General features: G+C 40.4%; 1 protein-coding gene across 2 annotated transcripts in view; it reads left to right on the top strand.

Annotated features, from left to right (window-relative positions):
- The window catches only part of tmem154 (transmembrane protein 154), a 43,105-nt gene extending 28,228 nt beyond the window's left edge, over positions 1-14,877 (top strand). Inside the window, exons 3-6 of one of the 2 annotated variants that reach the window (XM_062981087.1) lie at positions 350-377; positions 1,782-1,867; positions 7,132-7,189; positions 10,855-14,877. In XM_062981087.1, coding sequence (XP_062837157.1) covers positions 350-377; positions 1,782-1,867; positions 7,132-7,189; positions 10,855-10,870 — 188 coding nt within the window. In that variant the 3' untranslated portion in view covers positions 10,871-14,877. The remainder of the gene's footprint in view (positions 1-349; positions 378-1,781; positions 1,868-7,131; positions 7,190-10,854) is intronic. The other variant, XM_062981088.1, reaches the window with a different exon arrangement.
- The last annotated feature ends 8,177 nt before the right edge of the window (positions 14,878-23,054 follow it).

Below are 23,054 nucleotides of genomic sequence, written 5' to 3'. Positions count from 1 at the left end.
GGATATGGTACAGGATTACACAAATAATAATTATGACACAGCAATGGGACACACAAATCAAGCCATGGGCATTAAGTTCTACGTTATATCAAGGGGGAAAGTAGTTTCCACATGTATGAGGGAAAGTTGGATGCATAATACCTCAAGGCGTGTTTTGTCTAGACATAACTGCTTCAGGGCTGAAGACAGGATACCATGAAGGATATGACTGCTAACCTATAATGTGCCTGAGGCACTTGGAAACTGCCCCCTCCCCTTACTGGTTACTAGTATTTCTAAATAAGCTATAGAGTTATGTTTTTTTCCTCTTATCTTATGTCTTCTTTGAATATATTTCATTTCATTTCAGATGAACTAGAGAGTGAAAACTGCAAAAGGTAAGACATTTACAGATTGCTCATCATTCTTCAGTACTACATTCTTTTTTTCTATTGAGTTCTTCTTATGGACAAGAGCAACATAGGCCCTTTCCACACTGCCCCTATATTCCAGGATCAGATCCCAGATTACCTTCTTATCCCAGGTTATCTGGCACTGGAGACTCAGGGCCCTTCCACACAGCCATATAACCCAGAATATCGGCAGAAAATCCCACAATAGCTGTTTTGAACTGGGTTATCTGAGTCCACATTGCCATATATTCCAGTTCGAAGCACAAAATGTGGGATTTTATTCAGCTGTGTGGAAGGGGCTTTATATAATCCAGTTTAAATCAGATAATCTGGGATCAAATCCTGGGATATAGGGCAGTGTAGAAGGGGCCATAGACTTCTAGGTAACAAATTGCCCCATTGTAGTTGTGTTAAGAGAAGGGAATGGGCAGTTCCCAGTTCCCTATATATTATAACAATAGATCCATAAGGCCCCTAATATATCTCACTGTGTCTACCAGGATGATATTGAATAACTACTTCTAACCCAACTCCTTTTATCTACTTATTCAATGTATGAAGCACTTCCCACTGTTGAAGTACTGAAGCAATTTACAGATGTTCATTCCTGCCTTCTTGTTGCAGTTCCGCGATTGTTTGAAAGTCACCAATGTTTTGTAAAAGGCATAATACACTATTCGGTCAAATTAATTCATTTCCTGGGTGATTGCTTGACCTGAAAGTATATTTGGTGATCCTCTTGGGTGAATAGGGAAGAAAACAGAGCCAGAGAGGGAATGGGATGGAGGAGATTTGGATTGCTTATCTAAGAAGGTTGATGAATGTCAGTAATCTTCACCTTTGCAAGAATGGAGCCATTAGGTTTTGAGAAGCACTTCTTGTTAACTGGTAGCAAAGCAGAAGTTGGAAAAGTTACCTTTTTAAAATATGTCTCTCAAAACCTGGACTACAGTTGGTTGGTCTGGCTGAGGAATTGCGGGGGTTCTAATTTCTAAAAATAAAATCCCTTGAGCTTTGTGATAAGGCGGTACCAGGGCTTAATTCATGGTATTCGTTTGTACTTCTGAGAATCTACACGATGGGCTTCTCCCTGTGTTCAAAGGCTAAGTGGGCAGCTATGTGCATAATTTGTATAGGATTGTATTGAATATTAGCAGCAGCTTGCATCGCATGGCTAGACTTGGAGGTAGGGTTGGTCTGCTCCATTGTTAAAAGTAGCAATGTGTGTTCATTCAGTGGCACTCATGCGCGCTTCTCTAAAATAGACTCACTGACAGGTGAAGACAGGTTAACACATGGCTGATACAAAAATGGTATTGTAAATCTCTGTCTCGAAGCAAACAATTCAAAACAGCGTGGTTCAAAATATGTTTTTGTTTTCTTATTCAGTCCTATCTTTGAAGAAGACACACCCTCGGTAATGGAAATAGAGATGGAAGAGCTTGATAAATGGATGAACAGCTTAAACCGAAATGGTTAGTGTTTATCCCATTCTATTTTCAGGCCTCTTTATTGTCTAATGAATCTATGTTTGTCCTCTCATCCCTTTGTCTTGGCTAAATATTCTAAATTATATTTGTATTAATATTCTGAAATACGAAAATAGCAGGAGAAGCAAATGCCAGGGAAGGAAGTGTTCTTTATATAGTGTGAACATTCTGATTTCAAAAGTAAGAAAGTATCTATTTATAGGATGGAATTTTTATTTTAAAAAGTAAATGTCTGTGATATTTTTAATTGTGCAAAGTGCACACCCAAGACTTATTTGTAGCTTAATATTAAGAAGGTGTGGAGGTTGGTTTTGCTTTGTAATATGCCACTGTTGACTCACGGCTCCTAGCACTTTTTATTCCATGCTGTCTCCAGGATCATCTTGCAGGCATGTTGCTATGACCACATCATTCCCTTCCTGCTGTCATTTTAGGTTGGCTCCTACCCTCTGTTACCTGGAATAAACATCATTGTTTCCTTCTTAAGCAGATGGCTAGTTGTGATTATTGTCCAATCTGGATAGAAATTGAATATATCCAATTATTCTTATAGCTGTGCCTCCTGGCTCCTTTTTTAATCAGCAGCACTTATTTGCTTCACTCGCTGTTGTGTTAAAGCAAGCTCCTTGGCACCAGTCATGTGTTTTGTTTGGGCTAAGAGGGTCACAAAATGCTTGGCATTTGGCAAATCAGAAAAGGGTTGAAATATCTTCAGGATTAAAAAAATCTAAGTAATGAATTTGCTATAAAGTTGGTGTTTTCTGGCATTCAGAAGAGACACAAAATGTGTGGGCCCTGGGTGTTGTGGGACTCACATCTGTTCTAGGCAGCATAGTCAATGGTGAGGAGAGATGGGTGTTTCAGTTCGACAACACTGAAATGTCTACATGTTTGCTTATTAGGCATGTCTGATCAATGAAAAAAATGTTTCAATTCTCGTTTCTAAAGTAGGGGGCGCCGGCGCTTCGATATAGAAACTATTTCTGATTTTTTCCCTCAAAAATTTCAGATATTCCCGAAAATTCGTAATGTTTCTAAATGTTTCTAAAATGGTGGACGCGCATGCGCAATCGCCAAAAAAAAAAACAGCACCCGGGGGGGGGACTTTTAAAGGGTTCTCCCACCCTCATTTCTTGAGCTATCCTGATCAAATTTGGTACAGTGGGAGAACACATTCAACCCTCCTAGCTCACCAAATTGCAGAACGTTTCCTGTACCCTCCAATTTTTGGCGAATTTTCATAGCTTTTATAATAAACTATTTTTTAATTGAAGAAACCTGTTCCTGGTTTGAAAGTTTTATTTCCTGTTCAATTGTGTTTTTTTCAATGTGAAAGTCCTTCTTCTACTTGTGTAACTTTGTTTTTGTGTCCGATTTTCCCTTTGTAATATTTTTAAGGAAAAAGGACACTGGAAATCAATGCTATGTCTTGCTATGTGCTCCCAGAAGCCCCAAACCCAATGCCTTCGTTAGGAAATGTACCTGTGACCAAGCCAGGCAATGCTCAGGCACTGTGTGCAAAGGAACTTTGGAAACTAGAGATTCCCTTTGTAATATTTTTTAGGAAAAAGGACACTGGAATTCAATGCTATGTCTTGCTATGTGCTCCCACAAGCCCCAAACTCAATGCCTTCCTTTGGAAATGTACCTGTGAGCAAGCTGACCAATGCCCTGGCAAGGAGTGCACAGATACTTTGAAAACTATACATTCCCTTGTTATATTTTTAAGCAAGGAGGACACTGGAAATCAATGGTGTTTGGCTATGTGATCCCACAAGCCTCAAAGGCAATGCCTTGCCTTCAATTAGAAATGGAGCTGTGACAGGAGTGCAAAGATACCTTGAAAACTATAAATTCCCTTGCTATATTTGTAAGCAAGAACTCAATCAATGTTGTTTGGCTATGTGATGCCACAAGCCTCAAAGGCAATGCCTTCTTAATGAAATAGACTACTGATTCTGCAACAAAGGTATGCTGTGATCTAGCAAGAACTATTCTTAACAAAATTAAAAGCTAGATAATTTTTTTAATATGAAAAAAAACCCTGGAATTCACAGCTCTATAGCTGAGCACTACCCAAAATTAACACACTCAGTCACTCACAAGAGAAGGAACCAGCAACAAAAGCCTAATCCTTTCTCCAAACCAGACCAGACCGGACCCCTTCTCCCTCTTTCCCTCAAGACAGGCTTGCTTGCTCTCCACTTCCACACCACCACCCTCTCCGCTCAAAACCCATCCCAGAATGGCTCGCCTGGGCTGCACAACGGGCTTCATGCCAATCTTCTACATGGACGCAGAGGACCCTAGCCCCCACCTTTGCATCCATCGTGGAAGCTTCTGATTGGCCGGGGAGCGGCAGCCATGTTGGGGAGCGGCAGCTTTTAGGCTGCGCTGAGCTCCCATTCAATATAGGTTGCAGAAACAAATTTTTTAAAAAATATATTTAAAAATATATATTTTTTAAAAATGGGGGGGGGAATTAACGAAACATTAAGAGACAATTAGAGAATGGGCCAACGATGGTTCAAATTACATTGCCAGTTGCGCTGTGAGACAACGTCTCAGAATGCGTCTCAAAAAGCGAGAACAATCCGATATAATTCCGATATAAGAATCAAAACAATTTTTTGGACATACCTATTGCTTATCTTTCATATTGAATATTGGACTTGATCGATTGAGAAGGCTGTTGAAAATAGCAACCTTCTACAAGCCTCCTATACTAGTTATTTATTATGTATATAATTGAGATTGCTGACTATATTGTATGTATATATTGGTAGGCAGTTTTTCCCTTAACTCTTATGTTGTCTGATGTTGTGGGAGGGACTACAGACAATGTGACCCAGATCTGAGAATGTTCCGATTGAGACTCCATTTTAGAATCCGTTTGAATCAGAATGATAATAAATAATAAACTAAAACTTAATTTACATACCACTCTATCTCTTCAAGAGGACTCAGGGCGGTTTCCAACATGTATGCAAAAACAGTCAATTGTCAAAACAACATACAACAACTTGAAACACAGCAAACATAATAAACACATCATAACAAGGCAAAACAATTCAGTTAAAATAGACATTATTACAGTTAGAACATTTCATCGAGGGATCGGGAATCAGTAGTCAGGGTGAGGTTAACATGGTCCATAAAACTTATGCAGCATATCGTAGGGCCAAGAGGTAAATAGTGTACAGAGCAGGTCTACTTTGTTTCACACTGAAACTAATCTTGTTCAAAGACCTGCTGGAACCACCAGGTTTTTAGTTCCTTTCAGAAAGTGGGCAAAGTAAGGGCCTGTCTGATCTCCCTAGGGATGGCGTTCCAAAGCCCAGGGGGCCACTAATGAGAAGGCCCGCTCCCTCGTCCCCACCAGCCGTGCTTGGGACAGCGGTGGGAGCGAGAAAAGGGCCTCGCCGGCAGATCTTAAGGCCCGCGCCAGTTCATAGGGGGAAATGCAATCACGGAGATAGGCAGGGCCTGAGCCATATAAGACTTTATAGGTCAATACCTGGACCTTGAATTGGGTCAGCAGCTTATCGGCAGCCAGTGGAGCTGCTTTAGTAGGGCCGTTGTATGCTCCCTATAGCCCGCTCCCATCAGAAGTCAGTCAGAAGTCAGTTGAGTCAGTTGATGTCAACACCATTGCCGAAGCATATGAGAAGCTCGGCCTCTTATTGAACATCGAGAAAACCAAAGTGCTCTTCCAGCCAATCCTTCTACAATGCCAGAAATACAGCTTACTGGGGTAACATTAGAAAATGTTGACAATTTCCACTACCTTGGCAGCCACCTCTCCACAAAAGTCAATATTGACACTGAAATACAACACTGCCTGAGCTCTGTGAGTGCAGCATTTTTCCAAATGAAACAGAGAGTGTTTGTGGATTGGGACATCCTCAGCATTGCCTCTGAAAAATCCTGCAAATCTCTTGGGAAGACAGGTGGACAAATGTAAGCATGCTGGAAGAAGCAAAGGCCACCAGCATTGAAGCGATGCTCCTACACCATCAACTCCACTGGACTGGCCTCATTGTCCGGATGCCTAATCACTATCTCCCAAAGCAGTTACTATATTCCCAACCCAAGAACAGAAAACAGAATGTTAGTGGACAGGAAAAAAAGATTTAAAGATGGGCTAACCTTAAAAATGGTGGCATAGACACCGAGAACTGGGAAGCCCTGGCCATTGAGGTTAGCTGTGACCATCAGTGCTTTGGAATTTGAAGAGGCAGGAATGGAGGGCAAAAGGGAGGAACATGCCAAGAGGACGGTGCATCAAGCCAACCCTGATCAGGACCACCTTCCACCTGGAAACCAATGTCGTCACTGTGGAAGAACATGCGGGTCAAGAATAGGGCTCCACAGCCACCTATGCATTCACCGCCAAGACATTGCACTTGGAAGGCCATCATCCTTGGACAACGAGGGATTGCATAAGTAAGTAAATAAGTAATTATCAAACAACACACAAGATGCATTGTATTCATGTTGGACCAATGCCCATTCTGACTCATACAAAGTTTTGGCCAAATGATTAATAATTCTAGTTCTATGTGGATTCTGCAGTGGAGTATACTTTGGGAGACTGAAATGCCCCATCTTAGGACATAAGGATTAAGGTCTGATCAAGTACTGTATTTATAGATAGTAGAATCTTTATAGTATAAATATGTCAATTTTATTTAGCATCACCTGTCATTACATGAAGGGGTTTTCCCACTATCCTTTGTCTACCAAGGTGACCTAGAGTAAACCTAATTTCTCCCCATGTGGTGCCAGACAAAGACCTTACCAGTGGTCTTCAAAGTTGAGTCAACCATACCAGTTTCACAACACTAGATGGGTGCTACCCAGCAACAGCATTAAAGGCAAAACAACACCCAAACTGACCAGCTGGAGTAATCCAGAAGAAGAACAGATGTGATAATAAATGATTGGATGTTGGGTACTTTATTATTATCCAATTTATTTTTAGCTTCTGACAAAGGCAAAGTACTGGGGATGAGCACTGTTCATATAATCTACAGAATGCATTGAAATAAATAAAGCAAAGGTTACTATGGCTTCCGACATATTCGTGAGGATTTTAAAATGGACTAATGGCTGCAGACATATTAAAAATAAAAAAATGATGTTCGTGTCCTACAGGAATCTACCGTGTAGTCATTGCTATTCAAATTGAACACATGCTTCAAAAATTCCTTAGGCTAATAGTTTCACTGTCTCCAATCTTTTCTTAGCGGAATGTGAATATTTGCCTCCTGTGAAAGAAGAAAAAGACTGTAATGCCAACCCAAGGTACTTGTAATTCTCCCATTATAATTCTGAAAAGGACTGTCGCACTTGGTAGATTCAAAACTGAATAATGACCTCTCTTTCTCATTTTTTCTCAATTGACACCAAGAAATAGCTTATTGTTTTACACTGAAGAACACCAATCTGTTTTCTGAAGCACAGAAGAGAATAGATCAAAAGTAGGCAATCTGGTGTCTCCCCTTCAGATGTTTTGGACTACAACCTCCATGTACTCAGTCATCATGGATGATGGGCCACAATCCAAAATACTTGTAGACTGCCAAGGTTCTATTACTGTGCTGAGAGTGACATAGGGTGCAACTAAAAATTGCATTGTAATTAGACAGCACTTTAACTGACATGGCTCAAAGCTATGGAATGATGAGAGTTGTAGTTTGGTGAGGAACCGGCAGAGGAGGCTAGAGTCCTTGTAAAACTACAACTCCTATAATTCCATAGCATTGATGTCAAACTGCATTGATTCTTCAATGTAGATATACCCATAGAAATTCACGTTGTGAACTGTCCATTATAAATTCAATGTCTTGTCAGAGATTTTTTTCTTAGGATGATTTCTATTTCCGCATACTTCATTTAATCTTTGCATACCAAGTGACATAAACAGATTAAATGCACCTAAAGAATAAATTATGCAGTCTTAAAACACAGGGCCTTTTCACATATACAGTCAAGGCACCATGATGCTGCTTTGCCATGGTTCCATCCCATGGAGCCCTAGTATGCATAGTTTGGGGAGGGGCAGTCGGAATTTTCTGCTAAAGAGTTCTAGTACCTCACCAAACTACAAATCCCAGGATTCCATAGGACACAGCTATGGCAGCTAAAATGGAATAATAGTTCTATAACTATGCAGTGTGAAAGGGCCCACTCTTTTCTTTGCTTTAAAATTGGTGAGAACCTGTAATCCTTCAGATTTTTTTGGTCTACAGCATCCATCAGCCCTGCCAGGCATGATCAGTGGTACGTAATGAGAGCTGTAGTTCAAAAGATATGAGTGCATTAAGAGTCAATAATAAGCACCATTAGAATTATTCTGAAGTGTATTTTAAACATGGGAAAATAGAATGAAAAATAGGAAGATCTGTAATTGTAAGTTATGTCATCTGTTGCCTGTTGGAGCTCAGGTGTGCATCTATATTGTAGAGTAGTGGTTCTCAACCTGTGGATCCCCAGATGTTTTGGCCTACAACTCCCAGAAATCCCAGTCAGTTTACCAGCTGTTAGTATTTCTGGAAGTTGAAGGACAAAACATTTGGGGACCCACAGGTTGAGAACCATAGCTGTAGAGCTAATGCAACTTGACACCACTGTAACTGTCATGGTTCAAAGACATGGAATCATGGAAATCACAGTTTTACAATATCTTTTGTGTTCTTTGGCAAAGAGTGCTGATACTTCACTAAACTGCAAAACTCAGGATTCCATAGGATGGAGCCATGGCAGTTAAAGGGCTGTCAATCTGCATTAATTCTGGAGTGCAGATGCATCCTAATTCTCCTTAGAAAAACCCTTCTTTTCTGTTTCTTCTTGAATGCGTCTGAGAACAGATAGCTAGACCTCCTCTTCCAAATTATTCCCCTGTGAAGTCTATCCTTGACTAATATATCTGTCACAAACAAGCCACCAAAAGTTCTTTGGGTGACTCAAAATATCAGTGTTCTAAGCAAAGGGGCAATATTTCACTTCCACGCTCCCTTTTCAGCTGAAATATTTTAAGAAGGCAGCACAGAATGTAGAGGGCCATTGAGCTAGAGTAAAGTAGGTGGATGCAGAGGAAGGGGAAAATGTATTGCTACCACTAGGTGGCTGTACATTAATATAAAATATGGCAGTGGTTTAGGACTGTACTGTTATACATTTAATGTAAGCAATTGAAAACTATATACCATTTCCTGTAGTATTACATAGAGAGAGATTTAGATAAAAACAAATGCCTTTGGGAAAAACCCTTTCTGAGATGGGAGGACAAAAATATCTAAGTAAAATCTGTCTGAAGACAATTCCCTGAACATTAGCTTGGTGCAATCGTACTGACATTCAGCTTATGCATTTAACACTGTTTTTGTTCATCTGAAGGCTTTACAAAAACAGCAAATTGGACAGATATAGAACTGCAATAAAAAGCAGCTCTTAGGCAGAATTTTGAAAAGTATTTTTCCACACCACAACTTGCTGAGGGGTTCTGAGGTGGTTCAACATTGTAATTTGTCCAGGATGCTGTCCAGGGACATCTAGGGGGCTATGTTTTGCCTAGTTCTAATTCATACCGTATGAGAGGCTAGAACTCTCCTTCTTTGGGAGGTTTTTAACATAGTCTGGATGGCCATCTGTCCAGAATGCTTTACGTGTGTTGTTCTACATGGCAGGGGGTTGGACTGGATGGCTTTTGTGTTTTCTTACAGCTTTGTGATTCTATTATTCTATGGCCAGCAATCATAATCCAAAAGTAACACTTCCAGGTTTGACACCACCAATTAATCCAAAGTAGGGATACAGAGATCAGGTTTTGTTGGAAGGTGAATGGGTGACTTATAATAGACTGCCATTTTAGTTTCAAGTTGCCAGTTTTTTCATGTCAATTAAGCTGCTGGACCAAAGGAAGATGTAGAAAAACAAGGTACCTGTATCAGAGCCTTAAAAAAAACCCAGTTATAAAATGGAATATAATGTTATTTCTTTAGTATTGTACTTTTTTGTTTTTATTATTATTTGTCACAGCTTGAGAAATGTGTTTTTTTTTCTCTTGTGTCAGGAGCAACTTGAGAAACTACAAGTCACTTCTGGTGTGAGAGAATAGGCCGTCTGCAAGGACGTTGCCCAGGGGCTGCCTGAATGTTTTAATCCTGTGGGAGGCTTCTCTCATGTCCCCACATGGGGAGCTGAGAGATGGGAGCTTCCCAGATTCGAACTGCCAACCTTTTGGTTAACAGTCCTGCTGGCACCAGGGTTTAATCCATTGTACCACCGAAGAAATACGTTGAGAAAATAATTTATCTCTCAGTGAAATAAGTCTTTAACCTGTATTCCAACCAGGGACATAAGAGAAGCCTCCCAGCAGGAGGGCAACAAATTTGGGCATCCTCTAGGAAACGTCTCTGTAGATGGCCAGTCACTTCTGATACAATAAAAAAAACCCTGCTAACCAGCCTTTTGATTTAGAATCCTTGAGATGTACCACTCTGAGGTTTCAGTAAGGTGGGCAAAACATGGTCCTAATACTGCATGCAGCTCTTGAGACTATTTTGTTGGTCTTGATCCCTCAACACTTCTCTGACTTTCCCCTTTCTGATTAAAATCAGATTGATTTACACTTCCCAGAAGCCAAGCGCCATTCATCTTTCAAATAGTTGGCAGATATTTCCAAGAACCCAGGGAGAGGACATTTAAAAAGATGATAAACTTGCCCAAATGCTCTCTGGACAGCATAGTACTTGCATTTTTAAAAACGTGAAAGTGTTCCTTTATAATGTCATTTAAAGGGTCAATATAACCTCCTCAACCACAAGTAGTTGTCCAGCTGTAAAGGATGAACAGACCACAAAAGAGAAGTTATAACTAACTGAATGTATTGGAAGAACATGTATTAGGATTTCATGCTCAAATGCTGAAAAACAAGTTAATTATTTTATTAAATAATGTTTACACAGTGACTGCGAATCTTAAAGGTCGAGACGGCATTATATGGATTAACAGAAGAGAACAAATGAACAGATCCTGAGGTCCCGGACAATCTGCATATGAATCTCCTTCAGCTCAAATAGTAAAAGATGTCAGTGCATCGTGTCTGTCTCTGCTGATACTGTTCTGCATCATAACAACACTGGTTCTGCAAAACAGAGGCCTCAAAATTAATTTTTACTTTTGTGAAATTCAGGAGTGGATAGAGAACAATTACCTTTCAGACATTTCTCAGAGCAATTTGTTTCTTCCCTTGAGTATGGTATATCTTCCTTCTTTTGTAATACTGTCAATTACACTAATATTGCCAAGTAGTAAGGTCGCAGTGCCCTTGATTCTAAATTTCTTTTCTCAGATGTATTTAAACCACAGTTGTGAAATATAAGCCATGCCTGTGGCATTTCATTTTCTTTTCTCCCAGTGATGGTGATACCTCACTCAGATTTGTACCGATGAGAGCAGCAAAAAATGTGCAGTGATTGTAGACGAGAATGTAACATGGGCAGCATTTCAAATACCCAGGAGAAGCTAGAGGAGGTGGAGAGAGTCGGGAGACTTTCCAAAGCTTGTACTGTGTTTGGTTAGAAAATATCATTATGTACTTTTAAAGTGTTGTTCCCAGACTTTGGTCCACCAGATGTTTTGGACTTCAGCTCCCACAATTGCTGACTACAGTCTGTATGAGAATCCAAATCACTTGGAGGATCAAAGGAACTCATCATTTTAGAAATGCTGGACATAGTTGTATCTGAATGGAATAGATGCACCCTAGGTCTACTTCCTCAGATGCAGACTTACAATAACCTATGAAAACTTATGCTATCATTTTACGGATATTTCATACTTATTCAGCTCTATCTTTGAATTATAACCCAATGTAGCAACACTGTTAGGGTGCTTATGAGCTGTTTTACTCTATATGGTATTAATTCTCCCAGTACAAGCCTTGGATAGAAAGGCAATATGCCAGCATCAATTGTGACAAGATGATTTAGCACACGGTGAAGAAGGTGCTGGTGAGACAATGTGAACAAGTATGAGCATGTGGTTTGCTGCTGCTTATTTTCTTCCTACTGATATTATGTATATTAGTAAGATTGAATCATATTTTAAAATGCCCCAGGCAAGAAAACTAGATTTAATAAAGCTGATAATGCCTCATAATAACAGTGGTCACAATTCAGTATTAAGATTACTTATGTTCTAGGACAGTGCTTCTCAATCTGTGGGTCCCCCGGTGTTTTGACCTACAACTCCCAGAAATCCCAGCCAGTTTGCCAGCTGTTAGGATTTCTGGGAGTTGAAGGCCAAAACATCTGGGGGCCCACAGGTTGAAAACCACTGTTCTAGGACATGCAGCATCACCCATTGAGCAAAATAGTGAAGCACTTCTTCGAAAGCCTTATTCACAGAATGAGTCATCAAAATATCTTTGGTAATACACCCCATCCTATTTTCTTATGAGGACATCATCACATTTGGGAATGAGCTATGGCCAATACTAAATAATTAGTGGTGCATGAAGTATGAAAATGAAATATTTTTGAAAATCTGTATTAACTGTAAGATTTCTTTTCATTTTAACATGACTCTTTTTTAACTTCAATCTAGTTTGAATTACTGAGATGTATGGACTTGTAAAGGTTTGGGAGTGACAAGCAAATATTGATGGTGTCCTATTTTGACCTGGTATTTTCCAAATGTGTTGCTTACAATGGCCATCATACCCAGTAAGTCAGGTCAATAGTTGTGTTGGCAGGGATACTAGAGACTGCACTCCAGAAGATTTGGAGGGTGCAAGTTTAGCAGAATATATGGCTTCATGCACAGAATTAAAAATACTAAAAGTAATTGCACTATATAACACAATGTTTGTTCCTGGGTTATAAATGTCATTTCCTAATTGTGTCTATCATAAAAAACATGGGAAATGTTTATTAAACTGCAAAAACCTTGTTTTTGTGGGACATCCTGCAGCAAATTTTGCTATAGTTTTTCAATGAATATATCGCAAGAGACACAGCCAATACAATATAGTTTGTGGCAGCCACGAAAACAAAGTTTTTGGAGTATAAAAACTACTTTCATAGCAAGTACCACACAATTAAACAAGAAACAATACTTTCAAACCAGGAACAGAACATTTTTCAAATTTTGTTACATAGTGTTATTGGTGCCAAGCATTGTGATCAAATCCATTCAGTTCTTTCATATTATATTTAAATAATTCATGTTTCTGTATCTATATATATAAAAGGGTAATGAAATTTCCGCCTAGGACAAAACAACAAAACTACACACCCCAGAAACACTAAACTTGGCAGCACAACCCTTCATCCATGACTCTACGTTCATACAACAAAAAGAAAAGAAAAATAAAGTCCTAATTAGAGGGAGAGGAATAATTGTTTTTATCCAATTGCTGCCAGTTAGAAGGCTAATCTCTGCCCACTTGGTCTCTTAGCAACCCACTCAGCCCAGGGGACAGGCAGAGTTAGGCCTCACTTAGGCCTCTTCCACACTGTCTATAAAATACAGATTATCAGATTTGAACTGGATTATATGGCAGTGTAGACTCAAGGCCCTTCCACACAGCTATATTACCCATTTATAATCTTATATTATCTGCTTTGAACTGGATTATTTGGACTCCACCCTGCCATATAATCCACTTCAGTGTGCATTTTATACAGCTATGAAGAAGGGGCTTCATATAATCTAGTTCTAAGCAGATAATATAAGATTATAAATATAATATGTAATAATTACTGTGATATAATAATACAGAACAATATAATCTCTAAAATCAGGACAGTAAATAAAGAGCAATACTCTGAAAGCATAAGCCACAGCAATGCGTGGCCGGGAAAAGCTAGTGTGTTATATTCTATCTGTGATGGTGCCAAATATACACTTCCTAAAACGAGCTATTTAAATGTCCTGAATGACTGAAGAAATAAGTACCGGTATGTTATAAATGTGCAGCATTTATAACATACTTCTTTCTCTCCAACCAATGCAACAACAGCAAACATAATATATGACAAAATATCCAACTTTCCATTTAACTAACAGTATTTATGTCACAGTTGTGAATTGTTTATGTACACAATAATAAAAGAGATGAGCAAAAACATGTCACTGAAATGGTATGTTTATTCTGTAAATAATGGCTTGATTTAGCTTAGTATCTTTAATGTTTACATCTGTAATATAGATCAGGAATGGAAATTATATAGTCCCATAGATGTAGTTGAACTATAATTCCCAGCAGCCATAACACAGCATGGTGAGTGGCAATGAGTGCTGGAAGTTGCACTCCAACAAAATCTGGAGGGCTATGTAATTTCCACTGCAGGTATAATCCCAATCTAAATTTGTTATTTGGTTGGGACTATAATCTAAGGGCCAGAGGAGACATTCGCTTGGACCTTATCCAGAGCTCAGAAAGACCTTACCTCTAATGTTTAAGAAGTGGAATGGGAGGAGGCTGATAGCAGCTCTATGGGTACAGTGTGGGCAAAACACTCCTATCTACAGCCCAAAGGGGAAGTTATGTCAGTATGAATCCTTTCCTTCCTATGGTTACAGTTGGAGAGGAATAATGACACAAAGAAGTAAAGTCGAACATTGTAGCTTTTTTGGAGCCCCTGATATGAGTCCTTTGTAAAATAACCCTCTGCCTTGTCTAGATTTACAGATTAAGAACAGAATATCAGCAAGGAGAAACCAGTGGTTTATGACACTGAGACTAATTTTAAAAATATACGTCTCGTTTTGTTTTTCAGTTTATGTCTTTAAGCAAAATAAAATGTCCTCTCTTTGTCAGCATGTATGTTGGTGAGGGAATATTTCAGATGATCTTTAGGGATTGCAGACTGTGAATACTGTTTCTTTTTTCTCTTTTTGTGGGAATGGAATTTATAATAAACTGTTTCTTAAATCTGATGTATTTTATAAATATTTTGGAATAAAGTGTTAAAAACCTGGCACATTGTTGTAACTATCTGAAAAAAATCCTTTGGTTTTTTGTGTGTTTACAGCTCCTGCGACTAAAGAATCAATATCTTCCACAACGTTTGTTGAGTTGAGAAGGAACGGAAAGTTGCTGTCAAACAGAGCGGACAGTGTTTGGCTGCTAGTACTCAACAGGAGTATAAGTGTCCAGATCAAGAAAAACATTAGTGGCACTCTGTGTGAGATCTTACCTTCAATATTGTGTTTTGTTTTGAGCACCACAGTTCAAGAAGAATATTAACAAACTGGAATGTGTCCAGAGAAGGACCAAACAAGATGATCAAAGGTCTGGAAACCAAGCATTTAGGGGAAAACTGTTCAGCTTGGAAAATAAAAGTTAGAGCAATCAGATGATAACTACCTTTAAATATCTGAAATGGTATTATGGAGAAGGATTTTGTTTTCTGGGTTGCTGTGAGTTTTCTGGGCTGTATGGCCATGTTCGAGAAGCATTCTCTCCTGATGTTTCACCCACATCTATGGCAGGCGTCCTCCGAGGTAGTGAGGTGTGAAAACTAGGCAAGTGGAGCTTGTATATCTGAGGAATGTTCATGGTGGGAGAAAGAACTCTTGTCTGCTTGAGGCCAGTGTAAATGTTGCATATGGCCAGCTTCATTAGCATTTAATGGCCTTGCAGATTCAAAAGCTGGCTTCTTCTTGCCTGAGGGAATCCTTTGTTGGGAGGTGTTAATTGACCCTGATTGTTTCTTGTCTGAAATTCCCATGTTTTCTGAATGTTGTTCTTTATTTACTGTCCTGATTTCAGAGTTTTAAAATACTGGTAGCCAGATTTTGTTCATTTTCATGGTTTCCTCTGTTCTGTTGAAATTGTCCACATGCTTGTGGGTATCAATGGCTTCTCTGTGTGTCTGGCATGGTGGTTGTTAGAGTGGTCAAGCATTTCTGTGTTCTCAAATAATATGCTGTGTCCAGATTGGTTTATCAAGTGCTCTGCTATGGCTGACTTCTCTGATTGAAGTAGTCTGCAGTGCCTTCCATGTTCCTTGATACGTATTTGGACACATGAAAGCCTTCGACAACAGATTTTGTTTTCTTCTGTTCCAGAGACTACAACACAATCCAGTGTGTTCTAACTGGATTTTTAATTTTAGGAAGAACGGTAAGAGCTTTATACAGCCTGAAAAACTCACAGCAACCCAGTGATTCTGGTCATGAAAGCCTTTGACAATAAAATGTAAAAGCTGTCGGAGAGTAAAATAGATTACCTTGGAGAGTAGTTAATTCTCCATCTTGGGAAGAATTTAAACAGAAGTTGGATGGACATTAAGTGTATATTCCTGCATGGAGGGGTTGGAGTAGATGGCCCTTGTGGCTCCTTTCTAGTTCTAAGATTCTATGAGTCTATGAACAAACTGGTAGTCTGAGCTGTTAGAAGGCAACAAACAAACAAGGTAGCAGGCAAATTATGTACGTATTCAGTTTATACAAATAGCACGACTTTCCCAAGTCAGGGTCAAGATCTGGTTGAGAGTTTGGAAGTAATTAGCTGTAATTTGCTCCTTGAAGGCAACACATGGAAATGTGGAATTTTTTTTTACAGGAAACAAAACTAGAATCAAAGAATCATAGAGTTGGAAGAGACCTCTTGGGCCATCCAGTCTAACCCCCTGGCAAGAGGCAGGAAAAATAACATTCAGACACCCCCAACAGATGGCCATCCAGCCTCTGTTTAAAAGAAGGAGCCTCCACTACACTCCAGGGCAGAGAGTCCTTCCTAATGTTCTTCCTGATGTTCAGGTGGAATCTCCTTTCCTGTAGTTTGAAGCCATTGTTCCACTGCGTCCTAGTCTCCAGGGCAGCAGAAAACAAGCTTGCTCCCTCCTCCCTATGACTTCTCCTCATATATTTATACATGGCTATCGTCATGTCTCCTCTCAGCCTTCTCTTCTGCAGGCTAAACATGCCCAACTCTTTAAGCCGCTCCTCATAGGGCTTGTTCTCCAGACCCTTGATCATTTTAGTTGCCCTCCTCTGGACCCATTCCAGCTTGTCAACATCTTCCTTCAACTGCAGTGCCCAGAATTGGACACATATACCAGGTGTGGTCTGATCAGAATAGAGGGGTAACATGACTTCCCTGGATCTAGACACTAGACTCCTATTGATGCAGGCCAAAATCCCATTGGCTTTTGAAACCACCGCATGATATTGTTGGCTCATGTTTAACTTGTTGTCCATGAGGATGCCAAGATCTTTTTCACACATACTGCTATTGAGCCAGGCCCCCCCCCCCCCATTCTGTATCTTTGCATTACATTTTTTCTGCCTAAGTGGAGTATCTTGCATTTGTCCCTGTTAAACTTCATCTTCAAACTTGATGATCATGCCTTCTAGCCTTTCATCTAAGTCATTAATAAAGATGTTGAACAGAACTAGGCCCAGGATGAAACCCGGAGGCACTCCACTCGTCACTTCTTTCTAGGATGAAGAGGAAACATTGGTGAGCACCCTTTGAGTTCATTTGCTTAACCAATTACAGATTCACCTAACCTTAGTTTTGCCTAACCCACATTTGACTAATTTGTTTGCCAGAAAGCCATGGGGGACCTTGTCAGAGGCCTTCTTGAATTCGAGATACACTACATCCACGGCATTCCCTGCATCTACCCAGCTTGTAACTCGATAGAACAAACAGATCAGATTAGTCTGATCTAGGTGGACATGATGGAGAAACATGGATATATCTTTTCAGGAATGCTGATAAAAAAGGGACCTATGAACTCTATCAGCCACTGAATAGTTATCATACATGACTTTAAAGAATAACAGTGGAATGACAATTTACATTATTTTTATTCCAATAAATGAATAAATAATTCAATGTGTAACATCTGCTACAACATACAGGCAGCTTGCTTGACTACCATCTGGTACTGTTTGTAGAAACAGAATTAATTGTGGCATATGTGATTTAAATTTTGTTCCATTTACATCTTACTTTGGAAATAAACTAATTTGTTTCAGCAGAGTTATTTTCAGTGGTATAATCATATGAAAAGACTGTATAATTACGATTACAACATTCCCCCCTGTGGCCAATTTTCTTTGTCAGGAACATAATACTGTTAAAATGAAGCCATCTACTCTGTATAGGTGAAATTGCAGCATTGCCTATATTTAAAATACAGATCTAAATCAAGAATTCCCAGATATTATACGGGTGCTGTGAAATTCTTTCTTATTCAGTTAATTGCTCAATGCAGTGAGGAATCCCTCAGTGGCACCTGGTGTATTAGAGAATTATTTTCCTGTTTTTAGAATGAAACAAACCCCTAAATTTAAGAAAGAAAGAAAAAAAACATGAAACTAATTATCCCATATGAATTTGAGAGAGAGAGAGAGAGAGAGAGAGAGAGAGAGAGAGAGAAAGTTGGAGGAAAGTGAAGCATCTTAATGGTGGAGAGTTTCTTTCAGCAAAACCTAGGGCTCTTCCACGTTGTATAGGTATAACAGCACAATGATTCCCAGGGGCAGTTCAACTGCGAGGCAAATTAAGCACTTGCCTAAGGCGCCATCCTCAAGGGAGCGCAGTTGAGGCACTCCTGCGTGCGCTGCCTCAGAATGGGGCCCGACAAGATGGCCTTTGGGTGGTCCACTTCGCTCCTCCTGGCCAAAGCCCCAGACCCCTTCCTCGTAGCGAGGAAGGAGTTTGGGGTTTTGGGAGTGAAATGCCACTTCCCTCCTCCTGGCCAAAGCCCCAAATCCCTTCCTTGCAGCGAGGAATGAGTTTGTGGCTTTGGGGAGCAAAACACCACTTTGCTACTCCTGGTCAAAGCCCCAAACCCTTTCTTCGCAACGAGGAAGGAGTTTGGGGCTTTGGGGAGCAAAATGCCGATTCACTCCTCCTGGCCAAAGCCCCAAACCCCTTCCTCGCAGCGAGGAAAGAGTTTGGGGCTTTGGGGAGCGAAACACCACTTCCCTCCTCCTGGCCAAAGCCCCAAACCCCTTCCTTGCTGTGAGGAAGGAGGCCAGGGGCTGGACGAGGAGAGAAGTGACAAGTGACTGATTTGGGAGCGGGGGGGGGGGGGGGAGGGAGGGTGCCAGAAATACTGCTTGCTTACACTTGGAAATTACCTAGGGTTGGCTCTGATTATTCCACTTTAACTTCCATGATCTCATCCTATGAATTGTAATTTAGGTAGAAGTGCTTTGAACTATCAGCTAGAAAGCTCTAGTGCCTCACAAAACTACAAACCCTAGGATTCCAATCAGCCATCACAGTTAAAATTGAATGGTAGTACTATAACTAAAGCCCCTGGTGGTGCAGTGGATTACACCCTTGTGCCAGCAGGACTAATGACTTTGAAGGTAGAGTTGCTGACCTAAGGTTGCTGATTTGAATTGAACCCGGGGAGAGCACACATGAGCTCCCTCTATCGGCTCCAACTCCATGCGGGGATATGAGAGAAACCACCCACAAGGATGGTAAAACATCAAAACATCCAGGCGGTCCCTGGGCAACGTCCTTGCAGACGGCCAATTCTCTCACACCAGAAGCGACTTGCAGTTTCTCAAGTTGCTCCTGACATGAAAAAAGTGCTAAAACTGTGGCGTGTGAATGAGCCCATGGGCATATTGGATAATATACTGCCATCTATAAGTGTATATATTTGCATTAAGTCTTTGAAGTGTAGCCATCATGTTTCCACTGCCCCTTTCTTCCCCTTCCTCTTCTCTTTCTTAGAAGCATGTGAAGGAAAGACGGCAAACATTTGGATCCCAAAAGGGTTAAACTTCATCAGGATGAGATAGTAGATGGGAGGAAAAAAAGTATCCATTAGACCCCCATATTGCCTACTCCTGATATAGAATCCTAGAGCTGGAAGAGATTGCAAGGGCCATCTAGTCCAACCCACTACCATGCAAGAAGGCACAATCCAAGCACTCTTCTGCGGAAAAGCCTCCAGGGAAGGAGACTCCACCATACTTGGAGGCAGCCTATGCAGTTCTTCCTAATCAAACCTCTTTCCGGCATTTGAAACAATTGCTCCCTTGTTCCCTAGTCTCTAGAGCAGCAGAAAATCAGAAAAGGAAGGAAAGGATAAGATGGTGTGAGAGAGGAGGGCCTGAGAAAAGAGCCCAAGGGGCCACATCCGTCCTCCAGGCCTGGGTTTCCCCATACCTAGGTTAAACCCTTGTGCCAGCAGGACTGCTGAATGAAAGGTCAGTGGTTCAAATCTGGGGAGAGGAGTGAGCTCCCGTCTATCAGCTCCAGTTTCCCATGGGGGGGGGGGCCCTCTGGGCAACATCCTTGCAGATGGGCAATTCTCTCAAACCAGGAGCAACTTGCAGTTTCTGAAGTCACTCCTGACATGAAAAAACCCTCTTGGGTGTGGAAAATTTATGTTTGTACTTAAACCTTCACAATTTCCCACTTAACATGGGAGATTCCTGGAACTGTAATGCAAAACTCAATATTTTTTTCTCTAGGGTAAACACCTTGTTTCTTCCATCTTCCCTCATAAGATCTCTTTTCTTTTCATACCGCAAAATAGAAAGAAAGCTTCTGCAGATACATAGCATACATCAAAAAGCCTACAGCAGATCTTAGGAAAAACAATTTAGCAGTGCATATTGAGAACATAAAATTTGGTGCAAATGTTCGGTATTAAAAGGTCAACTACTGTAAAAGAAATATGGTGTGATCAATGTTGATTAATTTTCTTTGGCAAAAGGAAGAAAGCATTTAGAACCATTTAGGAGTGCTCACAATTTTTTAAAGTTTTTCAAAATGTTTCCAAGCCTTATGAGGAGCAGTTTAAAGAGCTGAGCATGTTTTGTCTGAAGAAGAGAAGGCTGAGAGGAGACATGATGAGGGCCATGTATAAATATGTGAGGGGAAGTCAAAGGGAGGAGGGAGCAAACTTGTTTTCTGCTGCCCTGGAGACTAGGATGTGGAACAATGATTTCAAACTGGGTATGTTTAGCCTGCAGATTTTCCTACTTCTTGGCAGGGGGTTGGACTGGATGGCCCACGAGATCTCTTCCAGCATTATGATTCTATGGTTCTATGAAAGTGAAAAAGAACATTGTCAAAGTCTCATATGAATAAGAAATTAATCTTTATAAAAGGAAGGAATAATTCAACTCTATATTTCAGAGATTCCATCCTAGATGATGACACTGACAGCCTGCATCAAATGAGAGGAGAGGGCCAACAGTTGTCTACCTCTTTCTCAGCTGGGAAAAAGACATCTCTTGGGTTCTTCATAAACTGGAGAACTCGTGTTTCAAGAAGGATATCGACAAGCAGGAACATGTCCAGAGAAGAGTGACTAGGACACTAAGAGGTCTCAAAACCAAGCCTTATAACGAATGACTGTAGGAACTGAGAGCTTAGCTTAAAAATGAGAAGGTTTGAGGTGACATGGTAGACATCTTTAAATATTGGAAGGGATGTCATGTAGAATATGCTTGTTTTTTACTACTCTGGAATTCAAACTACAGGAAAAAAATGCAATCTAAATAAATATTAGGAAACTTTTTTAAACTATGAGAACTGTCTGACAGTTGAATGGAATACCTCAGAGAACAGTGGATTGTCCATCTTCGAACAGAGGCTGGATGGGCGTCTTTCAAGAATGCTTTACTATACATGGCAGGCGGTTGGACTAACTGACCCTTGTGGTCCCAACTCAATCTATGATTCTAACCTTCAAGGTAATTTAGTAGGAACACCTCATCAACATATAACTTTGCAGATTTTCTACTTACATTGAAGTTTTAGTGGCTGCTGAGGGATACTGTCAACAATCTTATGCAGTTTATTTTTTCTCCTGTTTATTGAAACTCACAGATGAATAACTGTGAGTGGGATTAAGCTTCCATCCAGTCCACTGAGTCATTGATGGAGCTTCTCTCTCTCTCTCTCTCTCTCTCTCTCTCTCTCTCTCTCTCTCTCTCTCTCTCTCTCTCCCCCCCCCCCCCCCGCATAAAAACAAAATTCAAGTTTTATTAAAGAAGCACCCCAAGGAAGATGTATTCTGTAAATCCCTTGCCATTTGCTTTGGGAAAGGTGAAACCGCCTGCTTTAAAAGCATGACAAGTGTCTTACAGCAGGGTAAACCAGCTGTAGGAGCAAGGATAGTATAGTATATGAACCATAGAATCATAGGGTTGGAAGAGATCACATGGGCCATCTAATCGAACCCACTGTCATGCAGTAAAAGCAAAATCAAAGTACCCCCAACAGATGATAATACTGCCTCTGTTTAAAAGCTTCCAAGGAAGGAGCTTCCATCACACTCTGAGGCAGAGAGTTCCACTGCTGAACAGCTCTTATGGTCAAAAAGTTCTTTCTAATGTTCAGGTGGAATCTCCCTTTCCTTTAATTTGAATCCATTACTCCAAGTCCTAGTTTCCAGGGTAGCAGAAAACAAGCTTGCTCCCTCTTCCTTATGATATCCTTTCACATATTTATACATGGCTATCATGTCTCCTCTCAACATGGCTATCATGTCTTCTTTCTGCAAGCTAAACATACCCAGTTCTTTAAGACACTCCTCATAGGGCAGTGGTTCTCAACATGTGGGTCCCCAGGTGTTTTGACCTACAACTCCCAGAAATCCCAGCCAGTTTACTAGCTGTTAGGATTTCTGGGAGCTGAAGGCCAAAACATCTGGGGGCTCATAGGTTGAGAACCACTGTCATAGGGCATGGTCTCGAGACCTTTGATCATTTTTTTTTCTGCCTAAGTGTAGTATATTACATATGTCTTCGTTGAAATTCATTTTGTTAGTTTTGGCCCAGCTCTCTAATCTGTTAAGATCATTTTGAATTTTGATCCTGCCTTCTGGAGTATTAGCTATCTATGCTAATTTGGTGTCATCTGCAAACTTGATAAGTATGCCCTCTACCTTCATCTAAATCGTTAATAAAGATGTTGAAGAGAACTGGGCCCAGGACCGAACCCTGAGGCACTCCACTAGCCATTTCTTTCCAGGACGAAGAGGAACCATTGGTGAGCACTCTTTGGGTTCAGTAACTTAACCAATTATAGATCTACCTAATAGTAGCATTGCTTATCCCAGATAGAGGTGGTCCAGATGGTCCTACTGATGACTGACATTCACCCCTAGAGTTTCAGCCTCTGGTCTTATACACAGACTCCAATTCTTAAGATAGTCTAAAC

This window comes from Anolis carolinensis, chromosome 5 (assembly GCF_035594765.1).
Source record: "Anolis carolinensis isolate JA03-04 chromosome 5, rAnoCar3.1.pri, whole genome shotgun sequence".
Taxonomy (NCBI): domain Eukaryota; kingdom Metazoa; phylum Chordata; class Lepidosauria; order Squamata; family Dactyloidae; genus Anolis; species Anolis carolinensis.
Note: the sequence above shows the minus strand (reverse complement) of the source record. Positions and strands in the feature narration are given on the sequence as shown.